The 13,763-nt window shown below is 39.5% G+C and overlaps 2 protein-coding genes across 4 annotated transcripts; both read left to right on the forward strand.

Moving 5' to 3' along the window:
• The first annotated feature begins 940 nt into the window (after positions 1-940).
• On the forward strand, positions 941-2,816 carry LOC127439181 (biogenesis of lysosome-related organelles complex 1 subunit 1). Of its 2 annotated transcripts, none has more exons than XM_051695313.1 (4): positions 941-1,106; positions 1,617-1,689; positions 2,039-2,171; positions 2,357-2,816. In XM_051695313.1, exons 1-4 carry the CDS (start codon positions 1,046-1,048, stop codon positions 2,465-2,467), a joined length of 378 nt encoding a protein of 125 aa, XP_051551273.1. In that variant the 5' UTR covers positions 941-1,045; the 3' UTR covers positions 2,468-2,816. The 2 variants fall into 2 exon arrangements, with proteins under 2 accessions (XP_051551273.1, XP_051551274.1); XM_051695314.1 differs by having other exon boundaries at positions 958-1,106; positions 1,591-1,689.
• A 3,482-nt stretch (positions 2,817-6,298) lies between these two features.
• Positions 6,299-11,049, forward strand: LOC127439180 (retinol dehydrogenase 7-like). 2 transcript variants are annotated; one of them, XM_051695312.1, is made up of 6 exons: positions 6,299-6,340; positions 7,595-7,748; positions 7,869-8,194; positions 9,046-9,304; positions 9,595-9,758; positions 9,982-11,049. In XM_051695312.1, the coding sequence occupies exons 2-6, from the start codon at positions 7,717-7,719 to the stop codon at positions 10,200-10,202; spliced, it is 1,002 nt and encodes a 333-aa protein (XP_051551272.1). In that variant the 5' UTR covers positions 6,299-6,340; positions 7,595-7,716; the 3' UTR covers positions 10,203-11,049. The 2 variants fall into 2 exon arrangements, with proteins under 2 accessions (XP_051551272.1, XP_051551271.1); XM_051695311.1 differs by lacking the exon at positions 6,299-6,340 and having other exon boundaries at positions 7,124-7,748; positions 7,869-7,950; positions 8,057-8,194.
• The last annotated feature ends 2,714 nt before the right edge of the window (positions 11,050-13,763 follow it).

Below are 13,763 nucleotides of genomic sequence, written 5' to 3' on the forward strand. Positions count from 1 at the left end.
ACCGACCCTTTTTGAGATTTCGGTCTTTCCTCATTCAAGAAGATAGGAGCTGCACTGGCATGACTGGAAATATCCTCCCGAGAGCGATTTCTTTTTTCACTAATTTACTAGAATAAATTTGACAATATTTCATGAATATTGCTATTTTAAGGATGTTTTCTTTTTTTCAGCATCTTGCGCAGGAGTGTATCATTTTTAGACGGCGAGTCAAGTTAAAAAAAACTTCAGTTTGTGGGGGCCTTTGTATCTCAGCGAGTATTGACGCTGACTACCACCCCTGGAGTTGCGAGTTTGAATCCAGGGTGTGCTGAGTGACTCCAGCCAGGTTTCCTAAGCAACCAAATTGGCCCGGTTGCTAGGGAGGGTAGAGTCACATGGGGTAACCTCCTCGTGGTCGCTATAATGTGGTTCTCGCTCTCGGTGGGGCACGTGGTGAGTTGTGCGTGGATGCCGCGGAGAATAACGTGAAGCCTCCACATGCGCTACGTCTCTGCGGTAACGCGCTCAACAAGCCACGTGATAAGATGCACGGATTGACGGTCTCAGATGCGGAGGCAACTGAGATTCGTCCTCCGCCACCCAGATTGAGGCGAGTCACTACGCCACCGTGAGGACTTAGAGCGCATTGGGAATTGGGCATTCCAAATTGGGGAGAAAGGGGACAAAATAAAAATAAATAAAAAAATAAAATAAAAAGCATCTGGAGACACTATTCTGTTTCTTTTTTCTTTTCTTTTTTGCACAAGGACTTGTGAATGCCCCCTAAGACTGTTTACCACTTGTTTAAGGGCCTTCGATGTTAGTCGATAGTTCATTTGCGTGGTCAGGCCCCTTTGATTTCCTGTTCGTTTTAATTTCCTTAGTTCACTTAACTAAGGGACTTTTATTTTGAAATGGAATTTTGAAACGCTGTAAGGATATTTTGTCCTTTCGCGGTCTCCGTATGTTGTCAGACTGGCTTGTTGTGAGTTCTGTAAAGGCAAAACAAATAAGAGAAATTTTATCTTAAATCAACATTTATCTTCCATTGCATTAAACAGGCAAAATGCTCTCCCGTTTATTAAAAGAACACCAAGCTAAACAAAACGAAAGGAAAGAGTTACAAGGTATGAGCAATTTAAATCAAATAAAAATATAATGCAACATTTTTATTTGTGTTTTTATAGTGCATTTTCAAAGTAATGGAGTTAAAACACTGATGTAAATATTATATTTAGTGATTCTTTTTTTTTTCTGAATTCATTATAGTCACTGAAAATTTTTGTGTGTACATTATGGAGATAAAACAAAACGAATTTAAGACAAAAAAATGTAATGATAAATACAGTATTGATTTTTGAATACATTTATTATTAAAATAATAATACAAAATAATAAATAATAATTACAATTATAAATAAGCCTAATACATTTACATTTTAAATAATAAATACAGAAATAAATGTAAGAATAAATGCATATTATAAATTATAACTGAATGGAATTAATACATTTATTAATAACAATTCATAAAATAAACAAAGCATTACATTTTGTGGAATTATAATAACTTTTGCCATTTATTCATTTATTTATTTACTTTTTATATAGTAATAAAATGGTTTTATTGGGTGCAGAGAGGCGGAGGCGAGAGGCCATAGCAGCTACAACATGTTTAACAGAGGCTTTGGTGGACCATCTTAATGTCGGGTGAGTTTCTGATACAGGATCTACGTTAATTTAAAAAAAAATATTTATTATAAGTTTAGGGTTTGGGAATGTGTTACAATGCACAGGACTTTAAGGCAGCATGTTTGCAGTCAGTTCATGTGATCACAGTGGTCATAATCCAAGTCTTTGTGTGCATACGTTATGATGAAACTGCAAAAGTAGCTTAGGGCACAACAGTCGGATGCAGCAGAGCATTGTTCTCGCAACAGTCAAACTAAAATAAGCAGGAATGAAAAATGAAAACATGTTTAATGCATGGTTATTTTGCATCAGCATTAAAGCTGTTTGTTTTGTTGTCCTGTTTGTATCCATTTATACCTTCTTTCAGGGTGGCGCAGGCCTATGTCAATCAACGCAAGCTGGACCATGAGGTGAAGACTTTGCAGGTGCAGGCCAGTCAGTTTGCCAAGCAGACGGCCCAGTGGATCGGCATGGTGGAGAACTTCAACCAGGCCTTAAAGGTACACCGCCTTAAAAATGAGAGTTTTAAGCCAGGTTCGTCTTGATTTCTAAACTAGAGGCAGTACTAATCCAAACTTGAAGTCTAAAGTGCCATTTATTACCCTTTTGTTGGAGACAAAGTCAAATTCTTTCTCATTATGAGCAGATTTTTTTTATGACCATGAAAACTGATATGAATTTTCAGGAAATTGGAGACGTGGAAAACTGGGCGCGAAGTATCGAGATGGACATGAGGACAATCGCGACAGCTTTGGAGTATGTGCACAAAGGCCCGGTTCAGCCTGCGACCTCCTGAGCAAATGGACTTTACTTGTGGAAAGTGAATGGTCCGATATGGAGAGAAGGACACTTTTTATTCCATCTCATTTATGTGAGCAAAGAACTGCTAAAACAGCTGTTTGTTTCTGAAATATTGGTTTGTTTTTTATGTTAGTTTTCTAAAATATGATTGTGACAAGGAGGAGGGCGTGGCCGGGCCAAGATGGTGCACGGCCGGCACTGAATCAGTGAGAGAGCGAGATAAAGGGGAGCCGGGGATGCCAGTTCGAGAGAGAGAGAGAAACGCATGCAGCCACGTTTCATGTGTGTTTGTTTTATGTTGTTTTAAGTTTGTGTTTTGACATTAAACTTACGTTTACTATTCAGCCGGTTCCCGCCTCCTCCTTGCCCGTCCTTATACTGTTACAGTGATGCCGAAATCCAGGATGGAGGAGGGATGCGCTGTCACGGAGTCCTCGCTGCTGCCATCCACCAGGGGAGCAGCTGCAGCCAACTGCCTTGGGATGGAGGGGTCGCTGTTGGCCGCCGAGAGCCGGAGGAACCGCTGCCGTCCGCCGAAGAAGGGGAGGAGTGGTTCCGTCTGCCAGGGGCCGGAGGGCTCGCTGCCGTCCGCCGGGGGAGGAGCAAGCTGGCATCCGCCAGAGGGCGGAGGACTCGCTGTCGTCTGCCGGTGGAGGAGCGAGCTGGCATCCGCCAGAGGGCGGAGGACTCGCTGTCGTCTGCCGGGGGAGGAGCGAGCTGGCATCTGCCAGAGGGCAGAGGACTCGCTGTCATCCGTCAGGGGCTGGAGGACTCGCTGTGGTCTGCCGGGGGAGGAGCGAGCTGGCATCTGCCAGAGGAGCGGTTGAGGACCGGGAGACAGCGCGTCTGGGAGCCTGCGAGCAAGTTCTTCTCTCTCTCTCTCTCTCTCTCTCTCTCTCTCTCTCTCTCTCTCTCGTCTCTCTCTCTCTCTCTGTGTCTGCGCTTCCCTTTCCCTCTCTCCACACCTCCCCTCATTTCCCCCCTAGGTTCACAGGAGGCGGGGTGGACCACCGGCTAGAACGGCCGGAAGGGCAGCGTCTCCCCTCCAGAGATGGAGTGGTTGAGTTAGTCAGACCGGTGGTGCCCCGGCCTGAATTGGACGGGGGAGGAGTGTGACGAGGAGGAGGGCATGGCCGGGCCGTGATGGAGCACGGCCGGCGCTGAATCAGCTGATCAGCGGGAGAGCGAGATAAAGGGGAGCCGGGGATGCCAGGTCGAGAGAGAGACGCACACGGCCTCGTTGCTTATGTGTCTGTGTTTGTGTTATGTTGTTTTATGTTTGAGTTTTGACATTAAACTTACGTTTACTGTTCAGCCGGTTCCTGCCTCCTCCTTGCCCGTCCTTATACTGTTACAATGATTTTGGGTATAGAATAAAAAGTTATAAATGCTGCATCAGTGCATGTTATTGCACTTCCGGTCTGAATCTCACAAAAACATGTCCAAGTAATAGTTCACCCCAAATTCATTTAGGGAAAAAAGTAACAAGAAAATGAAGACTATTTTTAGGACCATTAGGATTTTTTTGCATTAGTCTTTCATTCTCACTAAAGAATGTATTGTTCCCTCTGGGATTACAAACTTGCTTTATTCCCTTCTAGCTTTCACAGTCGACGTATCCGTGTACTAAAATCTATTTTTTAATGCAAGGTCTTTGTGGGTCACTTTTATAACCGTGTTGCTAATTTTTTCTTAATGTTTAATCCTCAACTTCACACAAACTGTGACGCTATATAATCCACACATTCATCAGTCTTTCAAAATCATAGGATTGACAAGGAAAAACATGTATGATTAAGGGGTCATGGGAGGATAGAGTGGAGTGTGACCATTGTAAGTGAGAGACCAGATGTAAATTCTGTAATAACTAAAGATGTGCAAAATAATGCATGTCCTCTTACTTAAAAACAACAAAAAAAACATCACCCCCGTAATGGTGACTTGAATTCAGCTTGGTCATTTATATACACCGATCAGCCACAACATTAAAACCACCTGCCTAATATTGTGTAGGTCCCCCTTGTGCCACCAAAACAGCACCAACCCGCATCTCAGAAGAGCATTCTGAGATGATATTCTTCTGACCACAATTGTACAGAGTGGTTATCTGAGTTATCGTAGACTTTGTCAGTTTGAACCAGTCTGCCCATTCTCTGTTGATCTCTCTCATTAACAAGACATTTCCGTCCACAGAACTGCCCCTCACTGGATGTTTTTTGTTTTTGGCACCATTCGGAGTAAATTATAGAGACTGTTGTGTGTGAAAATCCCAGGAGATCAGCAGTTACAGAAATACTCAAACCAGCCCGTCTGGCACCAACAATCATACCACTGTCCAAATTACTGAGATCACATTTTTCCCCATTCTGATGGTCGATGTGAACATTAACTGAAGCTCCTGACCCGTATCTGCATGATTTTATGCACTGCACTGCTGCCACATGACTGGCTGATTAGATAATCGCATGGATGATTGTTGGTGCCAGATGGGCTGGTTTCTGTATTTCTACGGTAACTCAGATAACCGCTCTGTACAATTGTGATGAGAAGAATATAATCCCAGAATGCTATTCTGAGATGCGGGTTGGCGCTGTTTTGGCGGTATGAGGGGGACCTACACAATATTAGGCAGGTGGTTTTAATGTTGTGGCTGATCGGTGTAAATAGAAGGGAAAGTGTACATTTTAAATCATGTAAATGGTCACTATTTAAAAAAAAAAACATAGAAGTTGAAATTAAATTAAATGTTAAATGGTGTAAAAGTAAATGTTTATAAAAGTGACGAGAATAAAATCATCAGAGAGCTAATATCATCATCATTATTATTATTATTTCAAGATTTTAGGTTCAAATTTGTCAAAATTCATTTAATTTAATTTAATTTCAGTTCAAAGTATGTTTAAGAATAGTTTAAGAACTGTTTGTAATCACTATTTCTTTTAAGTTTTTAACAGTTTTTAAAACTCTTTTTAGCACTTCACTTAAGCGATATGACATACATTTTTAAAAGTGCAAATATTATTGGTTGACTTTCAATTAATATTAAGTCATAATACTTCATGTATAATAAATATATATATATAAAAAAAGTAGTTTCAACTATCCAAATACAACTTTTTAGCAGCTTAAAAATAAAAAATTAAGCTCAATTGACAGCATTTATGGTATAATGTTGATAACTAAAAAAAATAATATTTCGACTCATCACTTGTTTATTTAAAAAAAGCACAAATCTGAGTTCCAGTGAGGCACTTACAATGGAAGTGAATGAGTCCAATCCTTAAACATAAAAATATTCACTGTTTCAAAAGTAAAGCCACAAGACATAAACAATATGTGTGTTAACATGATTTAGTGTGATGAAATCACTTACTAACCTTTTCTGTGTAAAGTTATATTCAATTTTAAAACTTTGCTGAAAAATAGAAAAATTACGAAAGTGCTTTTATAGAATTATAAACTTCACATTTCTGCATTTAAACCCTCTAAAAATGGGCCCCATTCACTTCTATTGTAAGTGCTCCACTGTAACCTTGATTTTTGCCTTTTTTTTAATGAAAAGGAGGGATGAGTTGATATTAATTTTTGTGGTAATCAACATAATGGCACAAATGCTGTTGATTGAGCTTAACATGTATTGAACCAGAAACATTCCTATAACTGTTCCTCCCATCCATGCTATTTTGGTATTGCACATACACAAACATTGAAAATTGAACAAACTGCAATACACTGTGATTGGAGATTAGAAATTGTGGCCCTGTTTTAGAGGATCAGCTTTAGGGATAAACCTCAGAGGCAGTCCCACTCCAAATCACTCGCCAAATACGCTCAGAACCTGCAGCTCCAGTTCCAAGAAGGGAAAAAGGTAGGACCATTAATTAATCGCTTTAATTAAATGTAGAGCTTCTAATTTTTTACCCAATGAACATTTTTAACAATCAGGTGTGAGCTAGCATCCTTTTAAAACTTATTTAATTATTCACTTTTAAACAAGGAAAGTTAAATGTCAGTTTTTTACTAACAACGAGAGAATGATGTTTTACTACCAAAAAAAAAAAAAAAAAAAAAAAAAGATAGTCATTCTCTTTGAATTATTAATAAGGTTTACATAAAAAAAACAATGTATACAAGGATCGTTGACATGAAATATCAAGAAGTTTCAGCACTGTCCTGTGGTTGTGTCAAGCCATGATTCATCTAAACGAAATTACAACTTCCACTAAATTTTCTAATTATTCAATACTTATTATATATACAGTTTTTAGGACCTCATATGTGACATGATTAAGTAATTGAGCTATTGCATGAAATATTTTTACTATCAGTCTAGAATACACTTGTGATTTTAGACTTTGGTGTGATTGATTGGTTTAGTTTTACTGAAAAATGGAGCTATTTTGTGTCACAAATGTCACATCTGAGGAATCCATGTATAATATTGTGTTCGTTTGCCTTTAAATAGCTGCATTTAATAATGGAATGCACATTTATAACTGATATTAATCGGTTCTGATTAAAATAACTGAACTTGAATTTGAATAGTCCTGTTTGTTCGATGATTAATAGTGAACATTTCTAAAAACATAATGTGATTTGGGGTTTAAGTTGACTCTTTGGTAGGTTTTGTCCTCTTGGTTGTTTAAATGAATCCTCTTCCTTAATCTTTACTAATTTAATCTTAATCTTTACTGGATTTTCCATTTTTCGTAACCCATTCTCTAAACCTCTGTGTCCCCTTTGTTTCATAAGAGCCTTAGCTCAAGATTTTTCATGTGCTTAGAAAAGCGATGGTCTTACGCATGTTAGTGCCCTTTGACTACATAATCTAAGACCATTGACAAGCCGTGCACAATGGTCAACAATGTTTAAAATTCCAAGTCCAAGTGACCTCAATTTACTACTTGTTATTTTGTCAAACTCAACAATGAAACTGATCTTGAAAAAATGGTGTGCATTAATTTTATTGGTATTGGCTAGAAAGTAACCCTTGCTCTCTGTAACTCAGAAAAACTGGAGATTAAACCCTAACCCAATCCTTAAACCTAACCCTTGTTAACAGCAAATGCACTCTTATCAGAGTTGATCAGTTTAAATATAGCTTGCCCTGTGGTGATTATAGGAATTGCACCCTAATGCTCCATGAACTTCCTGCGCTAATTAGTCCTGCACTACTTTTTCTTAAACCTACCTGGCGTTCGACCAAAAAGCAGCTGTTTACAAAACATCTTCGCAAAGTCAGTCATGGAGGCAGAAACGATGTACGAGTACTTAAGGTAAGAACATGTACATCTAACAGCTAAACTAACAAAATACTGTGAGTTGAAGCAAATAAATAAAAAACCCCAAAAATAATATGTTACAATCGTGTATATACTCTGTTCTTGTGCTCACAGAAACGATTCCACACTGTCATACGGCTTGGGAGCATTTGTGCTGCTGTGGGCTCTTATTTGGTACTACCGGGACAATCTGGAGGTAAACAAGGTCACGGAGAAACATGTCTTTGTGACTGGTTGTGACTCTGGTTTTGGACACCTACTTTGCAAACGTCTCGACAAACGCGGTTTCCGCGTCCTAGCAGGGTGTCTCACGGAAAAGGGGGCAGATGATCTGAAAAGGGCGACTGGACCGTTCCTGAAGACCTGCATACTGGACGTATCCAGCACTGCCAGCATTGAGAAAGCTGTGGAATGGACCAAAAAAGAAGTTGGAGATAAAGGTAGGTTTACTGTGTTAATCAAAATGGTCTTTTCCTGTGAGGCCAAAATAGTTGTTTTAAAAAAAAAAATGTCCTTTTCATAAACCCAATGTTAAAACAAACTGAATAGCAAATTTAAAAAAAAAAAAGCAAAATGGCGAAAATGACCAAGGGTTCTGCTTGTTGACTTTGAAATCTTTCAAACTTTTTAGGACCTAGGGGTCTTGTGAACAAAGCTGGGCATTCACTTCCAATGGGTCCCTCTCAATGGATGATTGTGGGCCTTTGCCTTGTTACTTCTTTTACTTCCTCTAGATAGTCGTTTGATTGTCTTCTCGGCGCTCCGCCGAGGACCTCGCTAAACCATCCAATTGGTAGTAGCGACAGGTGGTGTGTACAAAGGGCAGGGACTTAATCAACGCGAGCTTATGACCCGCGCTTACAGGGAATTCCTCGCTGATGGGAAATAGTTGCAATCCCCAGTCCCGAACACAAGTGGGGTTGAGCGGGATACCCGTGCCTCTCAGCGCAGGGTAGACACACGCTGATCCACCCATTGTGGCACGCGTGCAGCCCCGGACATCTAAGAGCATCACAGACCTGTTATTGCTCCATCTCACGTGGCTGAATGGCAATTGTCCCTCTAAGAATTTGGACACTGACCGCACGGGGCCGCATAACTATTTAGCATGCCAGAGTCTCGTTCGTTATCGGAATTAACCAGACAAATCGCTGTGTCAGTGCCCCCCTAGATTTTACTTGTGGCCCCCCAGAAATTTCTGAAATGACCAAAGGGGACACCAACTCCGAGTCGGACAGCAAAACAACCAAGGGAGCTGGATGTTGACTTTGATATTTTCCAAACTTTCCAGGACTCTGGGGTCTGGTGAACAATGCTGGGCGTTCTCTTCCCATGGGTCCCTCTGAGTGGATGAAAATCGAGGACTTCCAAAGCACCCTCAAAGTCAACATGATTGGTGTGATTGAGATAACCATGAACTTCCTGCCTCTTGTCAAAAAGGCTCGTGGGCGAGTGGTTAATGTGGCATCCGTGCTGGGCAGAGTAGCAGCTAACGGCGGCGGCTACTGCATCTCAAAGTTTGGGGTGGAGAGTTTCTCCGACTGTCTCAGGTACTGTATCATCGTACAAAAGAACATTTGAATGAAAGGAGTGATAAATTTGTTTTTATTTTTATGTAGCTGTAATTTTAGGTTCACTTTCACAGTCACTTCGTAAAACTGGATTATAAACCTAGATTAAAAAACATTGTGTTATGAAACTATTTTGGAATGCAACAATCTGTGAATGAGCTCGCGTAGATAGAAGCATTTGCGAGTGTTTCTGATCCCATGTAAAATGACTCATTACTTGCAGTTTTGGAAGGAAACATCTTGATTTTAAACTCTCTTTGTAATTTTAGGAGGGATATCCAGTATTTTGGGGTCAACGTGTGCATAATCGAACCAGGATTCTTCAAGACGCAGGTGACCAGTCTGGAACCCATTGAGAGGGAACTGCACCGCCTCTGGAATCAACTGACTCCTGAAGTCAAGGAGAGTTACGGAGATAAATACCTGGATAAATGTATGTTTTTTATGCTTATAGCCTTTTCTGCCTTTGCAATAAATAGCTTGAACATTATTACACATCTTGAGGGTTTCAAAGTTTACTTTTCCCAAAGGAAATCTCAATATTCTTTATTAAAAATATTCAATAAACTTTATTGTAAATAAATGTCTTACATTTTGGCCAAAAATGTGAGCAGCCAGTACTAATCTTTCTCCTTAAATACTCTTCAACTTTCCAGACATCAAGATCCAGAGACTGATCATGAATGCCATATGCGACTCTGACCTCAGCAAAGTGACCAACTGCATGGAACATGCCCTGCTGGCCGTCCACCCAAGAACACGCTATAGTGCAGGCTGGGATGCCAAGCTCTTATGGATCCCCCTGTCTTATATGCCCGCTTGCTTTGTAGACATTGCATTAAAGCTGGTGATGCCAAAGCCGGCCAAAGGTGTATAGATTTAGAGTGCTGGTAAAATAATTTTAGACTTGATACCATTAACTGATTTTATTCCTGTTTTTACTTTTGGCTTTTGTTCTCTTCTTATGGAACTGGATGATGTTCTGTTTCAGGACCTTATGGTTGCCTAGTTTTGGATTTGTTGAATTAGGTTAGTGGGTGTTGAAGTGTTTTCTACTCAGATAGCACACATACATCTCCGAGATGTCTGTTTTAGTTATTTTCATCTGAAAAAGCATCTAATTAACATCTGCTAAATATCGTAAAAAGATCCGATTAACAAACGTTCTAAATCATAATCGTCTCAAAGACATCTGATGAATGTCTTATTGACGTCATATAGACATATTGCAGATGAGTAAACAATGTAAAAAATCTGTATTCCAGATGTAAACAAAAACATCAAATATACATCTGGGCGATCTATGTGTGCAATCAGGGTAGTGTTTGCAAAGACTAATATTTTAGCAAATTGTAGTGTTTTAAAGACTAAGCATAGATATTTTTTCAGTACTGTTAAAATGGACACTAATAACGTTGGATATTTATATCAAATGAAACGCATATGTAGGCTTAAATGTTCATTTTTCTTGTTCTGCAGATGATTTCTATCATGTTTACATGCCTTACAAGTGGATTTTAAAACCCTCAGAGATTGCCTTAGGTCTGAACAAACCAAAAATGTGTCACTCTTTCTGTCACCAGTTTGTGCCTGTTTATAATCTACTGTACATGTTTTGCTAGAGTAATTAAATTTAACTTAAGGTGATGTATTTTTATGAAACTGAGTTACATGGATATTTTAATGGAAATGTTTGTTGGCAAACAGAGTTCACATAAACATAATTCAATAAACAAAAATTTACTTTTTGCCTTATCTGCTAGTGCCTTTTGAAAATTTACCACCATCAGCGATTGGCACCTCTCACAAAAATGTTGAGATAAAAATTGTATTCACAATTTCATTTTGATGTTGCAAAATGTAGTTAAGTTAGGACAATAAATAAAACAACATTAAATTTTCCACTGAGGTAAAAGTTGCCCGAGACACACGACGTTTCTTTAGTTTATCATTTGATTCGCTCGTACCAGGGAATGTTGTTCTGCGACATCGCAATTTAAAGGTGCTGTAAGTGATTTTAGCCGTACTGGAACTTCTACGAGACTGAGCCGTTGAATTAGACATGCCCCCTCTTTCCAAAATACCACCCTCCAATGTTGATACCATCACAAACAGTAGAGCGGCAGCAGTGCTTCAGAGTTCCAGCGCATCCTGGAAAACCTGGAATTTTGCAATGCAGTTTTCCAGTCATGGAAAATCATTATTTGTCCTGGTTAATATTTAAGTATAATAAATAATAAGGTTTTTGTTGCATGTACAAACACATGTAATGATCGGGATTTAGAATAGGAGTAAAATACACAAATTTGTATAGTTTTGTCACTGCTGGTGGCTGTGTATTTTGAAACAACATCAACATTTAGGCTAATTGCCATGAACGAGTCCCTGTCACACACATTCTCTGCTCGTCTGCTGTCATCTCTGCTTTGCTTAAGTATTGATGTAGTACAAAACATATATATGTATTTTTTATTCCAACATTGCAATTGCGTTAACCACAAAAACATTTGAGTCATAAAGTTTAGACAATGATGAGGGTCGAACCACTGACTTTTTTTTTTTAAACAAATTCACACCCTAAGTTTGTAGTGTGGAAATTGGCCTCAGGACCTTCAGGGGTGGGGCCACAAGGCTGCCACCCTAAAAATAAGCTTTGCCACCCCACTTGCCACCCCAACTCAGACCCTGCTTGTGTCCTGGAGACGGTGCGCAATGGCCTAATCCATTCGTGTCGGTCCATAACAACGTTAAGACGAACTTACTGGATCCCACCGCTTACTCGACTCTTGCCACCGCTTTGCCACCCCTGGCAAAAAATCCTGGACACGCCCCTGAGGAGCTTTACACCTCAGGATGCAAATTAATTTTCAATGATTTAACAACTGGAGTCTGCTTATACCGCAGTTACGACAAATAGGCTAGTATGTGGAAAACACAGATGGAATCACGGAATCAGGTCATGAAGCTATAAAATGCAGAATGTCATGGAAAATTACATATTTGGATGAAAACTAAAGCTGTGTATTAATTTAATTAAATCACAGCTTTACTGGGAATAATAATCACACTGGGCCACGTAGTGAACTTCTTATCTGGAGGTGAGAAACTACCGGAAAAGCCAAAATAAAAGCTCCATTTAAATGGATGCATGTGTTTTTGCTTAAGTTGTTGGGCACATAAAATATCCTGGAAAATTGTGCCTTGAAAAAAGTGGGATCCCATTGCTTCTTAAAGGAATAGTTCCCCCAAAAATGAAAATTTGCTGATCATTTACTCACTCTCTCAGGCCATCTAAGATGTATATGACCTTCTTTCTTCATCAGAACAGGATTTTAGGAAAGTATCCCAGGTTTTTAGCTTCATCCAATGCAAGTGAATGGACACCAATTTTTGACAGTCCAAAAAGCACACTTAGTCAGCATCAAAGTAATCCACACGTCTCCCGCCGATCAAGTAATGTCTTCTGAAGTGAATCAATACATTTGTGTGTAAAACAAATAGCTAATTAAAACTTTATTAACTTTAAAAAAAAATTGCTTCCTGTAAACACTGAATGCCTCACATCGCTGTCGTGTGACGTCATCATGTTGGCGCGTTCATGTGAGAATTCAGAAATTCCGCTCTGTTTACTACAGAGGAACGTACTTCACGTGAGTGTTAGGTCAATTCAAACAGCTACAGAGAGATGGCGGAAGCGCCAAATTAAAGTTAAAAAAGTTTTAATTAGCGATTTGTTTTTCACACAAATATATAGATTTGCAGATCCTTGACATTCTAGCTGTCAGTTTGTCCAGATACTCAGGTGACATTTCACCCCACACTTCCTGTAGCACTTGCCATAGATGTGTCTGTCTTGTCGGGCACTTCTCACGCACCTTACAGTCTAGCTGATCCCACAAAAGCTCAATGGGGTTAAGATCCATAACACTCTTTTCCAATTATCTGTTGTCCAATGTCTGTGTTTCTTTGCCCACTCTAACCTTTTCTTTTTGTTTTTCTGTTTCAAAAGTGGCTTTTTCTTTGCAATTCTTCCCATAAGGCCTGCACCCCTGAGTCTTCTCTTTACTGTTGTACATGAAACTGGTGTTGAGCGGGTAGAATTCAATGAAGCTGTCAGCTGAGGACATGTGAGGCGTCTATTTCTCAAACTAGAGACTCTGATGTACTTATCCTCTTGTTTAGTTGTACATCTGGCCTTCCACATCTCTTTCTGTCCTTGTTAGAGCCAGTTGTCCTTTGTCTTTGAAGACTGTAGTGTACACCTTTGTATGAAATCTTCAGTTTTTTGGCAATTTCAAGCATTGTATAGCCTTCATTCCTCAAAACAATGATTGACTGACGAGTTTCTAGAGAAAGCTGTTTCTTTTTGCCATTTTTGACCTAATATTGACCTTAAGACATGCCAGTCTATTGCATACTGTGGCAACTCAAACACAAA

This window comes from Myxocyprinus asiaticus, chromosome 50 (genome assembly GCF_019703515.2).
Source record: "Myxocyprinus asiaticus isolate MX2 ecotype Aquarium Trade chromosome 50, UBuf_Myxa_2, whole genome shotgun sequence".
NCBI classification, from domain to species: domain Eukaryota; kingdom Metazoa; phylum Chordata; class Actinopteri; order Cypriniformes; family Catostomidae; genus Myxocyprinus; species Myxocyprinus asiaticus.